This window comes from Eupeodes corollae, chromosome 2, assembly GCF_945859685.1.
Source record: "Eupeodes corollae chromosome 2, idEupCoro1.1, whole genome shotgun sequence".
In the NCBI taxonomy this organism is placed as follows: domain Eukaryota; kingdom Metazoa; phylum Arthropoda; class Insecta; order Diptera; family Syrphidae; genus Eupeodes; species Eupeodes corollae.
The window spans coordinates 27,456,226-27,470,985 of record NC_079148.1 but is presented as its reverse complement, the minus strand read 5'-3'; the positions used below and the strand labels follow the sequence as shown (position 1 = coordinate 27,470,985).

The 14,760-nt window shown below is 33.2% G+C and overlaps 2 protein-coding genes and 1 long non-coding RNA gene across 7 annotated transcripts in view; 2 read left to right on the top strand and 1 right to left on the bottom strand.

The window, feature by feature from the left end:
* The window catches only part of LOC129948586 (rho GTPase-activating protein 21), a 48,706-nt gene that overhangs the window by 8,188 nt on the left and 25,758 nt on the right, over positions 1-14,760 (top strand). The gene's annotated exons all lie outside the window — the stretch shown is intronic.
* LOC129948588 (uncharacterized) overlaps positions 1-14,760 on the bottom strand; it is a 39,290-nt gene that overhangs the window by 7,238 nt on the left and 17,292 nt on the right. The window lies entirely within an intron of this gene.
* LOC129948587 (60S ribosomal protein L30-like) lies at positions 10,792-11,254 on the top strand. The gene has a single exon (XM_056059704.1). It carries the CDS (start codon positions 10,855-10,857, stop codon positions 11,185-11,187), a length of 333 nt encoding a protein of 110 aa, XP_055915679.1. The 5' UTR covers positions 10,792-10,854; the 3' UTR covers positions 11,188-11,254.

Below are 14,760 nucleotides of genomic sequence, written 5' to 3'. Positions count from 1 at the left end.
GTCTCACATACATAATATGTTTGATTTGATTATAAATTCAAAAAACAACACCACTTGTTCTTGAGGTGGCATATTTGTGTGTCTGACCGTTGTTGTTGGTTGGCGAAATTGTAGTAGGCGTCTTATAATACAATTTTGTTGTGTTATTAGCTCGTATAAAATTACTCTGTTCCACCTACTTCAGTGTAAGTTCCCATATTTATATTTCCATTCTTAAAGAGAAATAAAAAAAAAATAACTAGTTCGAAGGTAATTTTGTTCGTTTCCGTAAAGTCTGCTGCCCTCCAGAAAAAATAATCCAGAGAATAGGGTTAATTTTTTTTATTATATTAAGTTTGTTTATTTTTGTGGGTTCATATTTTTGTTTGTTTGTTTATTATTGTTTTCTTTTGCTTCACTTCTTTCGAAATGAATTCGAATACATTCAATATCAAGTATTTCGTTTTTGAATCATTGTTTAATATCAACTTATGTGTTGTATTAGCAAGACAGGGCTTGATTGGTGAAGTTCGATAATAATAACTGGCCATTGGTATCTTTTTTTGTTGTTGTTATTGTTAAAATGATGTCAGCTTGGCCAGCCAGCCATTGCCCAATATGTTTCCTCAAACAACATGATTAAATGATTGAATATCCAAAAGTTATCTTTATCCGTCTATTTAACAACGAATTATTTGTAATTAATCATTTTTTTGTTTTGTTGATAGTGTAGACATGTTATTATGATGTTAAAGGCTAAAAAAGTTGAATACAAAAGATTACATAAAGCAATTTTGTCGATTATCCAATCGGTGCATAATTAATGTAGGCTCAAAATGAAAAGATCACGATCACGATGTTATTTATGATATTATTAACTTGTTTTTAAACATTCTACAATAAATTTTGGAAATATATCATTTTCATATGGACCGCGGCGCGGAGGAGAACAATTGATTTCTTAGCACACCTGGAAAGATTACCGGCTTTAATATGCTGACCATTGGGTAATCCGGAAAAAGGTTATGCCCAAAATATTGTGGTGGAAAGCAAATCTAAGAGTTTCGTAATACAAATTGAATCCAGATGTTTAAAAACAAAGCCCAGTCTACTGGTTTAAAGATGAAGATTGAAGCTCTTAGAAAGTACTCCGACAAAATTTCAGAAACGGTAGATGATTCCATCAGCAGAGCCTACTGTAGTCCGTCAACATAGTCCAGCGCTCACTTACATTTGAATCAATAACAGGCATTTAACATAGACTTTTCACCTCTTTTGTCAGTTATAGAAGAAGTTTCGTTGGGTTCCCCTAATATTGTATTATGCGGAGACTTCAATTGCAACTTATTGAATACCAATACTTTGACTGATAGCATGCGATCGCTCAGTTTAATTCCAGTTAACACCACGAATTCAACCCATTTTTTTGATAGTGGGGCAACTCTGCTTGACTTGTTTTTTGTAAGTGACATTGACGATGTAGCCTTGTATGATCAACTTTCCGTACCTGCCTTTTCAAAACATGACTTAATTTTTTTAACAATCAAATTTAATCTCGAATATTCTGACAAAAAAATATCATACCGTGACTTCAAAAACATTAACTTTCAGTATCTTGAAGATAATACTCATCAATTGGGAGAGTATATTTTCTATGCCCTCCACTAACGAACAATGGCAATTCTTAACAAATAATTCCAAACCCTTTTCGATACGCATGTTCCTCTGAAAACAAAAATTCTAAATTGTAATGATAAACCATGGTTCACGCAAAATATTAGACTGTTGATGCAACAACCAGATAATGTATACAACAACTGGAAGCGATATCGGTTGACCGAATTCCGACGCTTGTTTTGTTCACAACGAAACAAAGTCACAGCTGAAATCCGTTTAGCCAAATCTCAAATTTTGTCTAATCAACTTAATTCTTCATTAAACGGACGTAAATTGTGGAGGAGCTTGCGAAACGTTGGTATTGGTAAGGCAAGAAATATGCCTACTAACGATGTTGATGTAAACTCACTTAATAAAACTTTCATCTCAGTTCCATCAACCGGGGCGACTTTCTCTGATAACATTTCATTTAGGGAACATTTAGATCACTCTTGTTTCAGTTTTTGTTCGGTGGATGCTGCCGATGTTGTTGAAAGGCTGCTTTCAGTGAAGTCAAGTGCTGTCGGTCTGGATAATTTAACCCCAAATTTTTAAAAATAATCTTGCCAATTTTGTTGCCTTACATTACATACGGATTTAATACTATTTTGATGTCTGGAGTTTTTCCGGACATTTGGAAGTCAGCAAAAATCATACCACTTCCTAAAAATGCTAAGGGATCTGAATATACATCTATCTCAATTCAACCGACAAATCAACGCTTACCTTACAGCAAACTCTTTGCTCACTCCAAAACAATCTGGTTTTCTGAAGCAGCACAGCTGTACAACAGCACTACTTTGCGTGACCGAAGAAATAAGACAAGCGCTGGATAAGGGTGATGTAACTTTCTTAGTCTTGCTCGACTTTTCTAAGGCTTTTGACACTGTCAGCCACGTAATTCTGTGTAAAAAAACTTATGCATCAGTTTAATTTTTCGGCAAGCTCTGCTAAGCTCGTTTATTCTTACTTGTCTAACAGAAAACAAGCAGTTCAAATTGGTGACTGTCAGTCTAGTTTTTTACCTATTTCGTCCGGTGTTCCTCAAGGGTCGATCTTGGGTCCTCTACTATTCTGTATCTATGTAAATGAACTTCCAGGTCTAATCAAAAACTGTTCCTGTCATCTATACGCCGACGACTTTCAACTTTATTTCAGTTGTCCCCTGGGACTTATTGAGCATGGCGCCACTAATATCAATGAGGATCTTGATACTATTTCAAACTGGTCTCACTTAAATGGTCTTTTTTTGAACCATAAGAAATCTAAATGCATAGTAATCTCCAAAAAGATTCTTGATCTCTCTTACTTTCCTTCGATTTTGTTAAGTAATGCCCCCATTGAATATGTTGAAACAGCCAAAAATCTTGGTGTTAACTTTAATCGCTCTTTAACTTGGGACAACCATATAAATGGAATTATAGGCAAAGTGTATGGTGCCTTACGTACTTTATGGGTAACCCAGTATTTTACACGCATGCTGCTTGCCAAGACCTTGTTATTACCAATTTTAATTTATGGTTGTGAACTATATTGCTATTGTTGTTGTGAAAGTAAACGTAAACTTAATGTCACTTTTAACAATATTGTTCGCTATGTCTTTGGTTTACGAAGATATGATCGTGTATCCAATTTTGCTACCCTGCTGCTTGATATGACCTTTGATAACTACCTTAAACTTCGTAGTTTGTTGCTATATACTGTTTTGACAAGATAAATTTCCCTACCTCTAGTAGATCTCGTCAATTGATTCATCCTCGCTTCACATGTTTAACATCCGAACGTCAATTTTTTATAAACTCAGTCCGACTTTGGAACTCTCTTGCTCGCGCTATTACCGAAATCCAAAACGCAACAAGAATTAAAAAGGCTCTTAAAGATCATTTTTCACATAGCATTTAAATACTTGAATTATTTTTTCCAAATGTATATTTCTGATACTCTAGCTTGTTCTTTTTTCGCATTACTTAGTTTCAATCGTGTATTATAATATTAGATACTAAATTATTAGCTTGCTCTATCAATTTGTATTATTAGCTTGTAACTATTTTATAAGATATTGTATCTTACAGTTATTAAGTATTCACGAATAAATTAAATGAAATGAAAATTAACATTTCTACTCCAACGCGAGATAAAGGAGCTACTAAGCTTTCTACACACCGGTAGGCAGGTCGACTAGTTGGCTAGAGCTAGAAAGAACTGGAGCGGAAAGTTCTTTGTAGCACATTCAATGGTAGAAAACAGCATTACAGACTTTGCTTACTTCGCCACTGGACAGATTGGGACCACAATTGGATTGTGTGGGCTCGCGATCGGGAAAATTGGACAGTCTTACTGAACAAAGTAAGCACTTTGGAAATAAAGATGATGCATCCCAGAAAATAAGAACGCATAAAGAAACCACCTCAAATCAGAACCTAACTATCAGTTCTTCACGAATGTGCCTTACGTTTTTCAAGAAACGTCGAAGCTGGTTGTTGCATAGCCAATTCGCAGTTCTACTAGACTTTTTTAGAAGCTATCAGATTTCTGGTAAAATGTAGCGATGTTTTAATCACAAAAGCATTTCTCAAAAATATAACGAATTTATAGTCGAGACACATAACATTTGTAGCGCTAACTTAAATCGCCTGCCAATTAAAAACTCCCAATGCACTATCCAACTAGAAAATTGCTCTTTAAAATTTTTTAGTTTTCGAGTCAAGATGTCGAGTCTATATATCAGGCATCTGACCCGTATTTACCTACTTTAATTTTAATTATTTCAACACGTAATCCAAACAATGGTTATGTTAGTTCTTTCAGTTCCGAAAATGTAAAAAAAAAAATAAAACATTTTTACCTTTGTCAAATACTTTGTTGCTTTATCGCAAATCAAATTAAACCTGCTCGAGTACAATAACCGTCATACTACGTGCTTGAATAATCTGTACAGTTTTTGCGTCATCATCTTTATGATTTTAAAATAACAAGTACCTCTAAAGTGTCTTTCCCCAGAGCGTCACCCTTATGAAGTATATTTTTGTAAAAAATTGTGCTTTCAGGAAATATAAAATTCATGAAGTAATTTTTAAGTCCATTTAAGAATTTACTAATTTACAAAGTTTGACAAACAACATGTGACGTCTTGCATTTTCGTTTATTTCTTTTTGTTTCATGACAACAACCATTTAGTCATACAAGTTCTATAAAAACCTATTTTACTACATAATCTATTTTTAAAATAAATACACTAATTGGATCAAGATCAAGAACATGTAATTAAAATTCAAAACACATTATATTGGTATGTTTGTTGGTTGGTGGTGTGTTAAAATTAAGTTATGCATTCTTCAACAAACAAATCAGGATAATGGATTGAGGGTCATGGGGAATAGTAGCACTTTGGTGAGATAAGGACTTTTTACCTTATTTTAAGGACCTATGTGTGTCAGTTGTTTTGCCCACCATTAACAAGGACTAAGACTAAGAAATTGGGTTTCTATGACTGATATGGTCGATACAAATTTGTCAATGAACGTGATAATAGTCAATTATATAACTTAAACCATAGCCCAAATAGAATACAAAGGTCCTTTTGATACCATTTCATATCTTAATTCAAAAGAATTTTCTGTAGTAGTGTGAAAATCAAATTTAAAAACTCCTCACTTATGACTTTATAGACAGTCTCACAGAATTTAACTGTTCAAACATTTCATAAGATTAGAGGTAGTGAGTGAAACTTATGGTTTCATAAGTTGATGTGGGGAAGCAAAATGTGAAAATCATTTACTTTACCATAAATTTGGCAGTCGGATGAATTTGTTGTTGTGTTTAAAACATCATGTGTGTTAATTAATACTCAATTAGGAAGTGTGAAACGGCATTTAACAATTACTCTGTAATTAGAACAATTTCGTGCGACTCATTTTTGATGTTTCATTACTTTTTTTTTATTTTTTATAAACACATGTGCTCTGTGAATTGTAAATTTGATCACCAGGAACATGCAATTTTTGACTACGTTTATTTCTAAGGTCTTATTAAGTAGCATCATGTTTAAACTGATGCCATCAGTCGACACCCACTCATTCGCCCCTCATTTTCTCATCGATGTGATTTCTCACCAATTGTTCCATTAATACACATCATTAGGATTAAAAATACGATTTATTTTCTAATTCACTTTGTGTGTCGGCCGGCGAGCGCACCGGCCGCAACGCCAATCAATCCCGAGAGGTATAGTGGTGCAAACAACTATTTTTCTTCTGCTACCTCACACATGTTTAAAGTTTCTTCAAAAACAAAAAAGAAATATTAAAGGAACAAAATAACATAGGTATAGGTATTAACTTGCAATAAATCTAGATACAAACACATAATGTACATACATATGGATGAATGGATGGCGGGGCGTATACACCTATGATATTTTCGCATTTTATTTATTTAGCTAGCTGTTTATTTGTTTTGAAAGAATTTTATCTGTCTGTTTGTTGGAGCATTAAAAGATAGAGATAAAAAAAATATAACCATGAATTTTAAAATAATAGATAAAGTTTTTATTTTTTCTTTCTTTCTTGCTAAAGAGACTATATTCCGAGAAAAGTATTGGTTACTTGTTTAAAATAAAAAACAATATATAAAAATAAGATTTTTATCAAAAAGTAAAATATGTATTACGCTAGGTGATGAATGGAAAACATTTTTTCGACTTAACTTGCTATCTTATCGCTAATGATACGAGAAGGAGGGAGGAATAGAAATGGAAAGCTTTTGAAATGGTACAATGTCTATATTATAACTTGGGACGCTTGACGTTTTTGATATACAGTGTTGGCCAAAACATAAGCAACTTAAACTACCTCCATCTTTATGTCATTCAATTAAAAATTAATAACTTAAACAAATCATGTTAATTTTGTTTTCCAAAAATGAATGCATAATGTATGTACTTCTAAATACACCAGAAGAGAATACAGTTTTCATAACGGTCCATTTAAATATGATATACTATACATAAGTAGGACAGTTAACAGAATTTGTTGTTGGTCAAAACAAAAGCAACTTTTTATTACTATCTCTCTTTTTCTTATTTATAGCGGAAAGTTAGTCCGTTAACTACAAAAACTATAGTTCATATTAAAGGTGTTGGCAAACGAGTGCAGTCGAACCTATTAATTAGGTTTTATTTAGTTTACGGGGAAGCTAATCAGTGTTCTTAGTTAACTTTTGTAAAATGGCCGGAAACAAATACTCTAACGAAATAAAAGAAAAAAATTTAAAAGAATATAAAAGTGGAATAAGTCAAATTAAAATATCGGAAAATTGTTCCATTCCAAAATCAGTGATTTGCCCATTGATAAAATTTTACAAATCCAAAAAGTCTTTCCAAAGGGTTCATCGAGGTGGTAGACAAAGAAAAACAACAAAACGACAGCATTCTGTTAATTGTGGACTAAAATCTGTCAAAGCTGTAAAAAAAGCATTCGATTTCCACCAAAAACAAGCTGGCGAGATTAAAATTTCCTCATGACCACATCAACAGGACCGTTAGAAAATAGAGGAACGTACTCTTTTCAGACGAATCCAAATTCAATTTCAAGGGTTCCGATGGTTTCCGTCGTTTTCGCAGACCAGCAAAAGAGGCACTAAGTCCACGTTACCCCAAAGCTACTGTGAAACACGGAGGTGTGGGGATGTTTTTCAGAGCATGGACTAGGACCTATTCAGCAAATAGATTGTACAATGGATCGTTTTATGTACCGTGCCAAATTCTCCAAGAGTAATTCTTGTCAAGAAAAGTGCTTTCTCAAATAAGCCGTTCGGATTCGACATATAAACTGTAGGTCCCTTAAATCTCTGACAACATTACTCGCACACAGGATTGGTTGAGAGTTGTAAGTCACTAGGCCCTGGTTCTTCATTTACTGTTGCGCCACTTAATTTATTTATTTATTTTTTTTTTAATTGTAGATCGACAAATTGTAAGGACTAATTGCAAAAATAAAAACGATCTGTTTGATCAAATTGAATTGGCTTGGGAAAGTATCCCAAACAGCATTATAAGAAATTTAATTGACTCCATGCTTCGAAGATGTGCTAAAGTGATTAAAAACAAGGGCTTTGCTATAAAATACTAGCAATATTTTAGCACGACTAAAACAACACCGTATATCTGAGAGACTTCTTGCATACATTTAGCATTTTTCACTCCAAAAGTAACTTCATTTCGAAAGCCATCCTCCTAGGATATTTGTTTGGCTTAAAAATAAATTAAAACCGAAACTTGGTTCCTGAGATTAGCTTAATATTTGAACTAACAATTTTAGCATGTTTTTAAGGCAATGATTTCAGTTCCTCCTCTTTCGGGCTCCTACTTTTTTTTTAAATATTTGGTTTTTATAAAAGTATTTTTTGTTTGTATATAAGGCACTAAAATTGAAACTACGTACTCTAAACACGAACCAGACGGAGTGTTTTATTAAGTTGTCTCATGTTTTTTTTTTATTTCGTTATGATTAAAGCCATTGTCATATAATAAATAAACGCAAGGATAAAAATATAAAAAAGAGCTCCATGAAATATGATGCAAAATAAGTTTAAAAAATATATATATGTAAAAATAAAACAAAGAAAAGTAAAACCCCATAAAATAATATGTAAATAGGAAGAGGAACATGTAATTCTCCTTGAAGTAGCAAGGAATCAAGGTATAAAAAGGGTATAACCACTTCAAAAGTCACCGACTCCATCATCATCGTATACATGGTTGTTGTCGTTTTATAGCCGTTGTCGTCACCATTGTCAGTGATATGATGATGATGAGGATGGTGGTGAAAAGCGCTGATGGCGAAAGTGCTCCTTTAGTAACATTTTGATCCTAATTTTAAAAAAAAGTTACATAGGCTTAATGAAGTACCGCACAAGCACATATTCATTCAGTCTTTATGGTAATATTGGCTTTTGAGTGAGTTTCAATCCGAGGATGTCTCATGTGGAATTCAAAATTTGGTGCTGAATTTTAGTGAGTCATTTAATCAGGGCTCGTTATTAACAATTTAAGTATATTGTTGTAAGTTTTTGTTTTGTCATTTTTCTAAAAAATGTAATCTAGTACGAAGACATGTTATCCTTGAATTATTTAAAGACGACAGCTCTGTTAAAAAGACCAGCTAACAACACAGGGAAGTTGTATTTCATTGTCGGTTCGGTTTGGTACTTAAATATCGATCGATACCAGAACAGAACCCCAAAGCCCAAACCAAGTCAGAGACTAAATCAAGCAACCATTCGAGCAATAACTCTTTCTCTCTCTCAGTACGCTTCTTGCTTTGCTCAGACTCTTGTTAACTGGCTTGGCGGTTTTGTGCTGGCGCAGTCGAGTCGGTCCTTGAACTGAGTTTGATATGAATTAATAATAAACGCAGCAGAAGCAGCATAAATGTCAACTTGTCTGTTGGCTTCACCCTGGTTCTGGTTCTGGTTTCTGCTTTTTGTTTTGTTCTTGATTTTTATTTTTGTGCAATGAATTTTGATTGTTTTGTGTAGCTGGGTCCTGTTTTGTTATTTTGTTCTCAGGCGAAATTAATTCGTATTAAGGTTAATCAAACCATTAATAACACATTAAATATATGTATTAAAAACAAATGCCTTTGAGTTCCATCATCATAATCATCATCTCGTCATGTTTTATTTTTTTTTATTCTGTAGGTACTTTAATCTGATGTAACAATAGTTTCAATTTGTTTATTTATTTTGTTTTTCATTCTTTCTCAACACGATTGGACAATCCTTCCTTTCTCTTCTAGGGATTGGCGTATAAATCAAGGTCATTTTGTTTGTTTGGCTTTAGGGTAGGTAGTGCACAAATTTAATTCGATTCATCATCATTTTTTATTACTCAATAACGTATTGTGAAGCCCCTACCTTTTTTTTTTATTGGAGTTGATTTTAGTTTGCTTAATCTTTAGGGCAAGTATTGGCTTCGTTTGTAAAAACAAAAATAAAGTTGTTTTATAATCGAATATGCAATTAGGTGTTTATGTTCTTGAAGCAGTGTGTGAAACTCAGTAACAGTGAGAACCCAACGAATTGTCCGTGCTACAGTGAAAAGTAATGCAGTTAAAGGTACTTTAATTGTAAGCAATAGTTTTTGCTATATTTAAGAATAAAGACTTAAGCTTACCTATTGATAAGAACAATCAATCTTATTCGGATCTGTCAAAGCATCAATTTTGACATTGGACACCAAAAGTTTATCTTTTTTATCTTTTTTCCTATTTTTAATATCACCACTTTTCATAAGAAAAGTTGACTGGTATTATAAACTAATGTGGTTTTCCATGGGCAAAATAAACCAATCTATTTTTGATCCATATCTGTTAAAACACAAATTTCTTCTGTTTTTAGGGACAAACAAATTGGTTTGATTGGACAAACAAATTGATTTGGTGGGACAAACAAATTGATTTATTTTTAATTTAAGATAAAATCTACAGACCTGGATTTTTCGGCAGACCAATACTAATAAACTTTTTAAAAAATGTTAATATAATGACAAAATAAAAAATTATTTTAAGTGTGACAAATGAAAAAAAAAAAAACAATTAGAAGCGCAATTTTTGAAGGAAATCTTAATTTACCAATGAAAAACCCCAAACAAAACAGTCCGAAACCGTACCTTCCTTTCCAATTCTCCAATTTTTGGATCCAAATCTTGGTTGGCAATGGCTGCTTTTTGTCCAATACTTTGAATATATTGATTTGGTTTGCATCATTTCAAACCCAAAAACTTGCTTTTTGATGATTATTTCAACCAAAAAAAGCCTTGTAGCTTAAGATCATTTTATTTGTTGATAATTGAAGCTATCACTGTATTCTAATTGATTTTTTCATAGTGGTGTAAATGGAATTATGACTAAGTATACAGTGATGGAAAAAATAATAGAAACACTCTCAGCTTGCCATTTCTATCGCAATAAAAATTATATTGCGAATAGTTAAACAAATTTAAAAAAAAAAAACATCTTAGAACTCTCCATACTCTAAGGAAAAACAAAATCTCTTATGTATTTCTTACTTATTTGCCTCATTTTTAGAAACGAATTAAGAAAGGTACTTTAAAAGAGTTATTGTTTTTTTATAAAATTAAGTATTAAGTAATTTTCAAGTATCCGTCGCTGGAAATTTGTTTTACAGTTTTTCACTAAAAGCTAAACAACTTTTTTCAAAATGGTTGCAATCAAGAAACAAAAAAAGGCTTTGGATTCCACTAACTCTCGTTTGGCCTTGGTTATGAAATCAGGCAAATACTGTTTGGGTTACAAACAAACTTTGAAGACCCTTCGTCAAGGCAAAGCCAAATTGGTCCTTATTGCCAGTAACACCCCTGCTCTGAGGAAATCCGAGATTGAATACTACACCATGTTGGCAAAGACTGAAGTCCAGCACTACAGCGGAACCAACCTTGAATTGGGCACAGCTTGCGGTAAATACTTGTGCGTGTGCACACTCTCCATCACAGATCCTGGTGATTCCGATATCATCCGCTCAGACAACAACTAAATTTTGAGTTGACTATCGTTGTAATTAATTTTATAAAAAAAAAACTGAATACAAAAGTTTGAAAAAACAGTCCGTTGAGAACTAGGGCCTAGAGTCTTACAACTCTAAACCATTCCCGTGTGCGGGTACTGTTGTCAGGAATGGAGGGACCTACAGCTTTAAGCCGAATTCGAATTCGAAATTTGACAAAGCACTTTTCATGACAAGAATTACTCTTGAAGGATTTGTCAATTCCTCGCAAGAGGCAATACCTGGAAAAAAAAGTTATCAATCATGCCACGGGTACTACTTTTTGAAATTGTTACTAATCCTTAAATACATAGGCGTTGCATATTTAGTATTAATAACATAGTCGCATCTTTTAATATAGAACTAACCACCTTGACACATGTCTTGAAAAGTGTGGAATACCAGCAGTTTCTTTTAAGTTCACCCCAGACATATTCCATTATTTTGAAATCAAATAATTTTGATGGGCCTTCCATTGGGTATATTGTGTTATAGAGATTATATTCTTTCTACAACTTTTATCAATTCTTTGTGAATTCTTATTAATTGTTATGTCATCTTCAGCAAAAGGCATCATTTGGATGCTTGAAGTCCGAATTTAGTCAACAGTACATGTTTTTTCAGATGGTGAAGAAAGCAACAAAAACTTGTAGTGCTTCCACAAAAATCCTTAACTATCATTTCCGTGTATTTGGAATCGAACTTAAAGTTCCTTGATCGCCTGACAAGATTTGTTCCTTCTTATCTGAACAAATTTGTCTTTGTTTTTAAAAACGGACAAATCAAGAAGCTCTTTTTGGCTATTTTTAATCACTTAATTTGTTTCCCCTCAGTGTATGTATATGTTAATAACACAAAATAAAATAACATTGTCCATCTGTCAAATTCGATAACCAATCCACAGCCTAAAAAGTCAGGTTCATATGACTTAAGGCTGCTGTTAATCTGTCGTAACATCGATTTTTGCATTTTAAGTGTTGAATTGGTTAAAACAAATTGATTTATAAATTGGAATTAAAATCACGTCGTTTTTTGCAAACACTATAACAATTTTTACCCATCATTTTCACCGACAAAAGTTTTACTGACAGGAAAGAACACTATCGTTATAACAGAACGAAATCTATTTTCAATCGTGTTCCATTGGCATACAATTAATTTAATCTTCAGTTGTTGCCTGTTAAAAAGTAAATCTCTTTTTAGTTCATAGTCTTTAAACATTACAACTTAATTGTTTATAAAATAAAAAGTACTTTATTAAAGTACAACATACTTAAACTTTCTAACAGTCATGTCTAGACTCAGAAGATAAAGCCCCGTAGCCAATTACATCAAACAACTGCATACGACAACTTTAGTACGTGTTAATTTCTGTTGACACTTTATTTGTGAAATGCATTAACGCCTTCTCTTTCTTGTCTCTGGTTATTAATTTTAAGTATTCAACGTTATTTTTTTTTTGCATTTTTATTTTGTTGTATTTAAAATGCAAATCCCATCCTATCTATCAACATGAGTTTATAATATACTCATAACCAAAACAAAAACAAATCTCTACTTATTAACTATTTTGCTATCGAAATTCAAAACTCGACAGTTTAGTTATCGTTTCTGTTCGTCATTTAATTTCTCACACACTCGCTTATAATATTTACACATAATAATACTGAACAAAATAACACGTTTGATAAAATATAAAAAAAAGTCATTAATTAACAATCTCCTGTCATGTGAATAAATTGCAAAAAAATAAAAGTGAAAAAATACGTAAAGAAAGAAGTTTGATAAGCTCTTAATAATTATTGCAAAAAAATAAATAAATGCACGACTTAGTCCCGTGTACTTGCTCTCTCAAGGCTATATTGATTATGTATTTAAAAAATTGTCACTAAACTTGTAAGGATACATTTTATAAAATTTTATGATACATGTACGCAGGCAAGTGATGTAGTGTTTTAGGGTGTTTCGTTGATTGATGGTGCATATTCGAGTTTTTATGTTTCAAATTTTGTCAAACTGACGGATGTCAATTATGTTGATTTAAAGTGTTAGTGAAAAGGATATAGAGGCGCCATTCCATTTTTTCAAAATTGATTTCCGGTCAAATAGAAAATAAGCAATAGATGAAATAATATAAATAAGTCCAATAAGAGGTTTTAACTTGAGTAGCCCGATGCTATTTGGGTATCTATCACTTTTGAAGTTGTCATCTTTTAGTATTTGACAATCAAAAACGACACCATTACAAAAACATTTAATGGAATACGCTTTAATTTGCGAATTGGTCATGAACATTTAAGAAAAGAATTTAATGATTCAACCATAGGCCGTTTAGTTTACACATTCATTGATTTCTCTTCACAAATAAACGGTGATTTTTTAAGAGCTTGAGAACTTTAAAAAAAAAACGCATAAAATTTGCAAAATCTCATCGATTCTTTATTTGAAACGTTAGATTGGTCCATGACATTTACTTTTTGAAGATAATTTCATTTAAATGTTGACCGCGGCTGCGTCTTAGGTGGTCCATTCGGAAAGTCCAATTTTGGGCAAGTTTTTCGAGCATTTCGGCCGGAATAGCCCAAATTTCTTCGGAAATGTTGTCTTCCAAAGCTGGAATAGTTGCTGGCTTATTTGTGTAGACTTTAGACTTGACGTAGCCCCACAAAAAATAGACTAAAGGCGTCAAATCGCATGATCTTGGTGGCCAACTTACCGGTCCATTTCTTGAGATGAATTGTTCTCCGAAGTTTTCCCTCAAAATGGCCATAGAAGCGCCATCTTGTTAAAACCACATGTCAACCAAGTTCAGTTCTTCCATTTTTGGCAACAAAAAGTTTGTTAGCATTGAACGATAGCGATCGCCATTCACCGTAACGTTGCGTCCAACAGCATCTTTGAAAAAATACGGTCCAATGATTCCACCAGCGTACAAACCACACCAAACAGGGCATTTTTCGGGATGCATGGGCAGTTCTTGAACGGCTTCTGGTTGCTCTTCACTCCAAATGCGGCAATTTTGCTTATTTACGTAGCCATTCAACCAGAAATGAGCCTCATCGCTGAACAAAATTTGTCGATAAAAAAGCGGATTTTCTGCCAACTTCTAGGGCCCATTCACTGAAAATTCGACGTTGTGGCAGATCGTTCGGCTTCAGTTCTTGCACGAGCTGTATTTTATACGGTTTTACACCAAGATCTTTGCGTAAAATCTTCCATGTGGTCGAATAACACAAACCCAATTGCTGCGAACGGCGACGAATTTCACGGTCTTCAGCAACACTCTCAGAAACAGACGCAATATTCTCTTCTGTACGCACTGTACGCATTCGTGTGGTTGGTTTAATGTCCAATAAAGTAAACTGAGTGCGAAACTTGGTCACAATCGCATTAATTGTTTGCTCACTTGGTCGATTATGTAGACCATAAATCGGACGTAAAGCGCGAAACACATTTCGAACCGAACACTGATTTTGGTAATAAAATTCAATGATTTGCAAGCGTTGCTCGTTAGTAAGTCTATTCATGATGAAATGTCAAAGCATACTGAGCATCTTTCTATTT

Excerpts from the sequence above, each read along its gene's own strand:
- LOC129948587 (XM_056059704.1), top strand. The coding sequence starts at position 10,855 with ATGGTTGCAATCAAGAAACAAAAAAAGGCTTTGGATTCCACTAACTCT.